A 10,096-nucleotide genomic window follows, 5' to 3' on the forward strand; every position below is an offset into this window, starting at 1 on the left:
GCAGCTTTTATAGCCGGTCTGCCAGCACCTAACCTGACTAAGCATGCCCAAGACAACATTTGCATAGCACCTACACTGAGTGCATGCCCAGGCATGCTGGGACTGACCAAAACAGCTTGCTTTGTGGGCAATATACTGCTAGACTTAAAATATAACGGGGAATCATAAAAATAGGTTCTATCTACAAACCGGTATGTGATAGGACAATTTTAAGGTGATTTTTGTGATCAGCAGTTCAAAATCCACAACATCCACCCAAAAGCTTTCAGGAAGCAAAAGCTTCGTTGTCCAGTGTTATGCGAGTGTTTGCGTGTATGTCTAATCGGTGTGTCTTTGTCTGAATGTGTCTGTCCTTGGGCGTATGAGTGTTTATGGCCTCTGTAGCCCAGAGGGTATCGCTCTGAGGGCTTGTGTCTCACTGTAATGTTTCCAACAGCATTACCCTCTGGGTTATGTTCAGATGCTCTCTTGGCGGCTCTGCGGAAATAATTTACCCAGAGGTGAGCCTGAACAGGTATTTAAAAGGTTCTTAACAACAGGAAGTGTTCTGTTTGAATTCCTCGACAGCGCACCCCGCCTAGCTGATCGCCCTCCACCAGATGAACAGCTAATTAAGCGCAGTCTTCTCTGTTCAGTGTCTCGATTGTAAAATTGAGCCTCGATAGTTTGTGATTCCAAACTGAGAGCATATTAATAAAGAAGTTGGCATGCTGTCTGAGCATGCCGAGACTAGGGTCACATTTCCCCCGGCTTCTCAGGTGACAAACATTAAACATTAAAAGCTGAGCTAATTAGCCAAAGTCTTGTTCATCCAGCAATGCCACTCGGCATAACTCCCCTCGAGATGGGTAAATATGAACACACACACACGAGTAAATATGGGTAAATATGAACGAATAAATAAAGTGATTTCATTGCAGTTTTTGGAGAAGCCAGTGCTTGGCAGCCTCACCATGAGAGCGGGGGTCATCCTATTTATTTAGTACTCTGGGATAGCAGTATTAGTGTTTTTAAGTCTATGACCTCTTTCCTTTTGCTTGCAGGTGAACATGCCAGAGCTGGCCCTTCTACGCTTCGTTGTGTTGGACGACGACTACATTGGAGACGATTTCATCGGCCAGTACAGCGTGGCCTTTGAATGCCTGCAGCCCGGCTACCGCAATGTGCCCCTGCTGGGCCTGGCGGGAGACCCCTTACCCCACGCCAGCCTGTTTGTCCACGTAGCGGTCACCAACCGGCGAGGCGGGGGCAAAGCCCACCGCCGTGGGCTGTCGGTCAGGAGGGTGGGGAGGCGGGGGAGGGAGTACGTCACCTTGAGACACACTGGCATCAAATTGGTGGATGAGATCTTCAAGCCGGCAAGTGCACCGCTCAAAGAGGCCACTGACCTGAGGGAGGACGCCCAGGTAAGACCGCCGTAGGATTAGGACCATGTTAAAAAAAGAAAAGAAAAAAAAAGCTGTCTCATCTTGTAGGGATTTTGGGAAGCAAAATTGAAGTGGACGAAGAAGCCACCGTGCGAACGTTTGTCATTGTATTTGTAGACGGGTTGTTTTTTTGGGGGGGTTTTTCCGTCCAGCTAAGAGCGCAAGGCAAGTGTTCAGGACACCTTATCAGGGCAGTTCACAATATGCCAGGTAGGTTTTCAGCCTCAGAAAAGTCGACCGTATAGTGTTACTTGTGTGTAGGGTTACTGCAGTCAGGTCAAGTACATTCTTGGGTTTTTCTAAACTTTATGGCACTCATTGTGTAGCTGTATGTGTCGAAATCCACCCATCTGCTACACCAGGTACATTTAAACAAACAGCAAACATAGACACGTGGCATTAACCCACACAGCGGTACAAATCATGGAAATATTTTGTGCATATAGTAAATTCCCTTTGAATACAGTTAAATTTTATGTGTTTTCTTTCCCAGAGGCACTTAGTATTTAATGTCATTTATGATTTATAGAAACTAAATTAAAGGCCTTGATAAATCGAAGGTGAACACTGGGTCTTAGTGGGTTAAAGTGTCAGTAGGCTGTTGTATTTTTAGTCTGGTTGGGAGGCTGATTTGGGCTAGATTGCATGACTGTGTTGAAATCAGACTCTTTCTGAGGCTTCTCTTAGAGGCGAGGAAACCTAAGAGCGGGAGCTAGAAAGAAATGAACGCAAAGAGAGAAGAGTAGGGGAGAGGAGATGGGAGGAGTATTACACAATCTATAAATACAAGCAAAGAAGGAGAACCTGTACACAGCACGGACCGGCTTATCTGCAATGAACACAATCTCATTCAATCAGATACACGCAGATGCACTCACGCACAAGTGCATGGACACACACATGAGGTCTTGCACAAAAACTGGTTCGCTCTCTCACAAACAACTCCTCATCCTCCCTGCTTCAATGTATTTGCCCTTTCCTCTGACATGAACTCTCTCTACCTCTCTACCGTCTGTGCTACTATGTGTCCAGCTGTGGTCTCATCTGCCACAGTCATCATGTCTCGCTCTCTCTCTCCGTCTCTCTCTCACACACACACACACACACACACACACACACACACACACACACACACACACACACACACACACACACACACACACACACACACACACACACACACACACACACACACACGGGACAGGTGGTCCAGCTGAGGTTCTGCCAAGTGGCAGTCAGTTAATCAGTAGAGGTCTGTATTGTGTCAGTACAAACACATAACCACAGTGCCGTGTTTCGCTGACTGGTTTTGGACCAGGACGCGATTTTTCTTTTCTTTTTTTTTTTTACCTCAGCCAAAAAGCTGAGACCCCAAAGATCAACAGTAGAATACAGCTCTCACGACCTGCGTTACCCTTATTCGCTGACCGTGTGAGAACAGCTCCTGACCCACTTTCGCATCCCACCCCACTGTTGACAAACAGTCAGCTGAGGATTAGGATTCACTATGTCAGATATAGGCATGGCATATTGTCTTTTCTTAGACCAATCGAGCCCTACGCTGGGGAGTATTCCTTTCGAATACAGGGCAGACTGACCTCCATATCGAATTCGCTCAACGGGGGGCAGGAAACTAGTACGCAGGGAGGGCATGTGTATAGTATATACTGTGTGTAACCTTTTTGACCTGTCTCTGGAGTTTAAACAATTGCCAACTTGAGTATGCCACATCGGACCATCTGACCCAGAGACCTGATACCCCTCCACCCCACCCCACCGCACCCTCTCTTTGTCTCCATTTCTCCCAACAGAGCGCCACTGTCAGTTTCAAAGAACAGTGTGGGCTCCCCCCAGTGGCCAAACTCAAGCAGTGCATCCAGAGCCTCTCGACAAGGCTGCAGAGTCCCGAGGGCACCATGGGGGCGACCATGGTGCTGAAAGAGGGCTACCCCTGTCTGGAGCCCTTGGTCAACATCTCCGAGCCTACACGCAAACTACTCACCGCCTACGACACGGTCAGCAAAAGGAATGGGGAGGGTGACACGTGCATGCACACACACACACACACACACACACACACACACACACACACACACGACAGCCAGCTGTGTGTCCTCCCACTCCATCTTTTCCTTCTCACAGTGTTCTCACACTGAGCTCTCACCCACCTGTGCTCTCCTACATGCACCGCAGGCACATACATGGGTTGGCAGTGTAAGCAATTTTTAGCGCCTTTACTCAATGTTTATGGAAGTCAGTGCTGTTTGTGTGTATGCTTGTCAGTGTGTGTTTCAGTGTGTGTCTGAGAATGTGTTTAAGACTCTTATGAATCTAAGGGGGTTTAATACTGAATACTGTGCGTGTATGTATGTGTTGTTCAGTGGTATTATGAGTCTGTGTTGCCAGCGGGTCGGTGTAATGAAGTCACGGGTGTGATCTCCAGTGTGTCACCTACCTCATACATCACACCCCTCTGGACACGGAAAAACACACACACACACACACACACACACACACACACACACACACACGTGCACACACAAATTCACAGGCTTACTCATCACACACCTGCCATCCTCCCATCATTTTACCCTGTCGTCAACCTTCTCTAATTTGCTCTCACACCTCAGTCCTACATCATCTTGTCTTTTTTCAGGTCCTTTAAGCCATTTAGATCTCTGTGGCTGCTGCCCTCTTTCAGCTCGGTCAATATGTTCCAGGTCAAATTCAGTGATGATGACTGCAAGATATCAATGACTGATGTACAGAGACGAGAGAGTGCAAGATAGAGAGAGAAGAAAGCTCTTATACGTCATGCAGTCTGTGCTTGAAGACTAACCTGTCTCTTATACGTCTGTTTTTTTCTCTGTTTGCTGGTTTCCTTGTCTGTCACCCGTTCTAGATGATCACAGCTCAGAAGCAACTGATAGAAAATGCAGACGCTGTTCAGGAGAGAATTGCTCAGGTGCAGAGAGAAGGTGAGTGGAGAGGACATGGAGAATTAGGTGGCTAAGTTTTTTTTTTTTGTAGATTGAGTAAAAATGGTCCTTACTGCCACCATTACAGCTATAACAGAACAGCTACATCCGCATGGTATATGTTCAGATTTGTAAACCTCAAAGCTCAATTAACATAAACATCAATAAGCTGTGTAGTGGTAGCAAATATCAGAGTCCTTGCTGATAGGTCCTGCACTACCACTGCTGGTTTTTAGAACCTTTTTTTTTTTTAGGTGTTGAGTAACAGGACCAAGGTTGTGCAGCAAGCATGTGAGGCACATCAATGACATCGTTTTCATCAGCAGATTAGTAGTTTGACCATCTGGGCAGCACGGTGGCCCAGTGGTTAGCACTGGTGCCTCACAGTAAGAAGGTTCTGGGTTTGAACCCCAGGCCATCCCAGGTCCTTTCTGTGTGGAGTTTGCATGTTCTCCCGGTGTCTGTGTGGGTTTCCTCCGGGTGCTCCAGTTTCCTCCCACCATCAAAAACACATGCACGTTAGGTTTAACACTCCTGTCTGTGCCCCTGACCAAGGCAATGGAAAGAAGAACTGGAGTTGGTCCCTGGGTGCTGCAGCTGCCCACTGCTCCTATGCAATAGGATGGGTTAATGCAGAGAACAAATTCATTATAAGAATGCAATTCGTTGTAACCTACAATGACAAAATAAAGTGGCTTTCGTCTTCGTTCTACATCAGTGGTTCTCAATAGGGTCCTCGAGGACCCAAAGTACTGCTTGTTTTCTGTTGGTACAGTTATTCCATTTATTCCAGCATCCAGTCAGGGCAGTTTTAGACCTGGAACAACAGGTGAATTGAATTAACTACCTTACAGAATAGAAGACCAGCAGTACTGTAAGTCCCCAAGCACCCAATTGAGAACAACCGCTCCACATAATGCTTTACCTCTAAAGTCCCCCACACACTGCCATTTTGACCATGTTAGTGTCGTCTTGGACATATTTTTCAAGATGTGGACAAATTGTTCATTGTAACTGTGTTAAGGACAGCTGACAGAATGCTGAGGATAAAAACTATGTCTACAATACCATCCTGGTGAGAGACAAATAGGAGCATGGTAGAAAATGACAACATTCTTGCATGCCAACTGTGAACAGGATGTAAATATTTTGAATGGGTTCAGATACTCCTCCACTTCACTCCACTCCACTTTTACCCTCCCGACCATTTTGAATTGCACTGGGTTGCCTGTTTTCGACATCATAGGGCACGGTCAGCTTGCTTGCTGTCTGCTGACATTGGTTGTAGCCTTGTTGTTCAACCACTCGCACAATGTGGCAGTAGACTCACTTGAACTCAAAACAAGGCAGATAATCAAGAATTTACTTTTTTTCCCCATCGCACAATATGTCTTCTTCTATATATATATAAAGCAAGAGTGTATGTTTGTATGTTCGCTTAAAACTCCAGCAATACTCATTGTAGAACAAAAAGAAAGGTATCTTTACAATCAGCACTTTCCAAGGATTGCACAGTTCAAAAAATATTTCAAAAACAAAGTAAAAATATTGATTTATTTGCGAAAGAGGCATTCCAACAACACTTTGTGGAGACTTCTGGCAAATCCTTCCAGTGGTCAATGGAGGCATTGCACCTAACGTTGTCAATGCTAGCCTGAAGGCACACAACGTGGTTTTCCCTGTGGTGCTTTAGCACTGAGGGATTAATGCACACATTGGCAAAGAAGCTTGATGAATGGATTAAAAAATGATGACATTTGATAATTTTTGTTAATAAGATTCTTTTATTTGACATTTATTTATCACATGTATCATATCATAAATGATCCTATATTTCATCATCGATTATATAATAAAGATCAGATCGTGTTGGTTGTTTTGGTGAGAACATTTTCCCTGGGCAACGCCGGGTACACCTCTGCTAGTAGATAATAAATGTGCAAGATGTACAGTGTGGAGGCCTTAAGCAGACACAAGTATGATAAGTATGTCATATGACACAAGTGTGACACAAGAGGAGACTCAACCCCCCCCCCCCATTTTTCTACCCAATTGTATCCGGCCAATTACCCCACTCTTCCGAGCCATCCCGGTCACTGCGCCATCCCCTCTGCTGATCTGGGGAGGGCTGCAGACTACCACACGTCTCTTCCGACACATGTGGAGTCGCCAGCTGCTTCTTTTCACCTGACAGTGAGGAGTTTCACCAGGGGGACGTAGCGCATGGGAGGATCACGCTATTCCCCCCAGTTCCACCTCCCCCCCAAACAGGCGCCCAAACAACCAGAGGAGGTGCTAGTGCAGCGACCAGGACACATACCCACATCCGGCTTCCCCCCCGCAGACACGGCCAATTGTGTCTGTAGGGACGCCTGACCAAGCTGGAGGGGATTCGAACTGGCGATCCCCATGTTGATAGGCAAAGGAATAGACCACTATGCTACCCAGACACCCGACACAAGAGGAGACTTGAAGAGAACATTCTGTTTTGAGTAAAACTATGAAAAGCAAACTTACAAGTTTGTGAGGAGAGGCGTGGTGATTCTGTCCTTTGGCTAAGTTGAAATGTGTCGCTGGTTGTCAGGCATGGAGTTCCATGAAGATCTGTCTCGGCTCGGGGAGAAGGAGGGCCTGAAAGGACGCAAGCAGAACAAAGCGGTGGAGAGCTTCATTTGGAACATCACTGTGCTCAAGGTAACAGAGGACAAACATAAAGGATAGAAACACACGTAAAAGTGAACAGACACATTAGACTACTAGTACTATTTAAGAACCACAATCAAATCATACGTTTTTTTGCATAACTTTGCAACACTGCAAATATAAGATAAGGACAAATTTAAAATTGACATAAATAACTCTGGCCCTGTGATGGACTGGCGGCCTGTCCAGGGTGTCTCCCCGCCTGTCGCCCAATGACTGCTGGGATAGGCTCCAGCATCCCATGACCCTGAGTTGGATAATGGATGGATGGATGGATCAATAAATCTTTATACATAAATATCATAAAAGTTCCATTAACAAAACAAAATATGAGACTATCTCTCTGCTATGCAATATTCCGTTTTGTAAACCTGTTATTTCCTATTATTTCTGTATGCACAAATGTGTGCATGCACACACTCATGTACTTACGTGTATACATATAAACAGCTCACAACCCACTAACATACATGTACAGTAACTCGGTACACATTTATTCTGTCTTGCCTTCTCTTACACACACACACACACACACACACACACACACACACACACACACACACACACGAAGAAACCTTGCTCCCCATTCAGACAATTTGCATAGAAGTGCATACACAATATGCATTTTTGAAGACCTGCACTGAAGTACACAAACACACACAAAAACTTGTCTCTTTCACTCCCCCTATAGGGTCAGTGTGATCTGTTGCGAGGTGCGAAGATGGATTCCCTGGATGCCCTCAGACAGCTGGCTCTGGCCTGTGAGGCCTGTGGCCTCACCTCCTCCTGCACCACCTCTCCGTCCTCCACAGCTGAGCTCCACTACACCTCCCACCAGGTGACTGGCCACAGGGGCAGCTCACACGGCAATGGACGCATCTGATCCCCCCACCATTCCAAAACTGGGCCCCGGACTCGTCTAGAAAGAAAAATATGAAAGGGAAAGAGACGGAGGTAGTTAGAGCTGAGGATGAGAGGGGAGAGGTGGAGATATTTGAGAGAGAGAGAAATTGATTGATTTCAAGCAGACCAGATTCCTTTATCCAATGCAGTGTCTAGACATGCCCAGACCAGACCAGTTTACCTTATACAGCCTTACTGTGAGTCCATCAGTGAAAGTACAGCCTGCCAAGAGGCTTTCCATGAATGTTCTTACCCTGTGATGGAAAACAAACCAACAGCACAACGCAGGCACTTGGACTTCAGTGTCTTCTCATCATCTTTCCAGACAGCAAGATACAGACTTGAAGTTTTAACGCAGGTGGTTTTCCTAAGAAGAGGAAACCACAGACACCTGAACAACTTGTGAAAACTGGGCCAGAGCTGATGACTGTGGACATATTGGTTTTCTCGCAGTGTTTCATAAGAGTAGGAGTGTGCAATGCACAGGACAGATCTCTGCCTCAGCATTTAGACACATTACCCCCGGGAAAACAAAATGGTTCCCTCTGTTTGTTTGTTTGCGTGCATGCTAGTGTGTGTGTGTGTGTGTGTATGTGTGTGTGTGTGTGTGCACGCACACAACACTGCAGAAGATAGGACAGCAAAGTTGCTGTAAGAGACTGAGGGAAGATCAATTATGTGACCCCTACCCAGAATCACTCACTCACTCACACACACACGCACGCACACACACACACACACACACACACACACACACACACACACACACACAATGTAATTAAGTCATGAATTAATTACAACGACCTTGTTCACTGCAGTTGAGTAAAATTCCGGTTGCTACTTTAGGCAGTACACCCTGAGCATCAGTAGCCCTACGCTGCTTGAGAAGGCTTTACCTTCGGTCATTTTAGTGATGCGAGTATAACAAAATCTGGCATTGGTATTACAGCCACACACTGTGACTGTATAACGGTCACTATGCACTTAACTTAGCCTGCCAATGATGGTTACCATAGCTTTATTGATACAAGCTAATAATCACCCCAACACAAAACCTTTACGGGTGACCAAATGCTTTACGAAGACCGCGCCAAAAGAGGAGATCTAAGTGTTCTGATGTGGAGGATGTTGGAGCATTGAGAGTCTTTTCTTTTTCTTTTTTTTTTGTCTCTCTTGAAATTAAATGAGATATAGTTTAACTCGAGTACATTTCTGGAGAAGTCCTCCTTTTGGCAAACGGCAGCGGAAGCAGTGCTACCGATCCATGAATAAAATATTTCAGTACTTCTTCCATTACCGCCACTACTACTACTACTGCTTCTCTGACTGCTGCCTGACCGGACTACGGGATCACATCCCTGTGATGCAGGGCGGGCTGGTGTGTGTGTGCGTGTATGTGTGTGTGTGTTTGTGTGTTGGGGGTTAACAATTAATCAATTATACTAGTTTTTGATTTAGCAATAATGAAACTGTTGACATTGTGGACATGATATTGCTCGGGTTACGAGGAAACCAACAAGACTGAGTGTGGACTGACGGAAGGCTCTGAGGGCATATGGTGAGGAGACCTTCACTTTAAAACTCAGTGACACCTTTAAATGTTGTGGTGAGGAGAAGAACTTTCAAAAATGGCGTCCGGCCGGTGCTACTAACCACGGTTTCGTTTGTGCTTAGCTGTCAGCGATGGCGTTGTTCAAGGCCTTTTATTACGTTGTAAATGTCTGTTTCCCGATAAGGCGGGGGGAAGCATTGAATGCTAGTTCTTTTGACTCTTTGTTCTTTTTTCTACTTCTCTTGTATTCCTTTATTTTATTTTTTTAACACTGCCTTTGAATCAAACACTGCAGAAGAGATCCCGAACAACACACTGAACAAAAACTAACCTCAACAGAAATACAACCTTGAAAGTGTTATTTTAAAAAAGAACAAAAATAATAATACAGGAACCAGGTTTCTCTGCATTTGACACGCTTCTGGTGTCACCTGTAACCCAAATCAACTTCACCTGAAGGATTTTTGAAGAATTTATTCCTCTATTCCTCCATGTCTGCCAGCCATTACAGGACATGCGAGTCTTCTGAACAA

The 10,096-nt window shown here is 45.5% G+C and overlaps 1 protein-coding gene across 1 annotated transcript in view; it reads left to right on the forward strand.

Moving 5' to 3' along the window:
• Positions 1 to 8,386, forward strand: part of plcl1 (phospholipase C like 1) — a 90,210-nt gene extending 81,824 nt beyond the window's left edge. Inside the window, exons 8-12 of the mRNA XM_056289573.1 lie at positions 1,044 to 1,406; positions 3,239 to 3,442; positions 4,330 to 4,405; positions 6,990 to 7,099; positions 7,800 to 8,386. Of these exons, the coding sequence (XP_056145548.1) occupies positions 1,044 to 1,406; positions 3,239 to 3,442; positions 4,330 to 4,405; positions 6,990 to 7,099; positions 7,800 to 7,991 (945 nt within the window). The 3' untranslated portion in view covers positions 7,992 to 8,386. The remainder of the gene's footprint in view (positions 1 to 1,043; positions 1,407 to 3,238; positions 3,443 to 4,329; positions 4,406 to 6,989; positions 7,100 to 7,799) is intronic.
• The last annotated feature ends 1,710 nt before the right edge of the window (positions 8,387 to 10,096 follow it).

This window comes from Lampris incognitus, chromosome 11 (genome assembly GCF_029633865.1).
Source record: "Lampris incognitus isolate fLamInc1 chromosome 11, fLamInc1.hap2, whole genome shotgun sequence".
Lineage (NCBI taxonomy): Eukaryota > Metazoa > Chordata > Actinopteri > Lampriformes > Lampridae > Lampris > Lampris incognitus.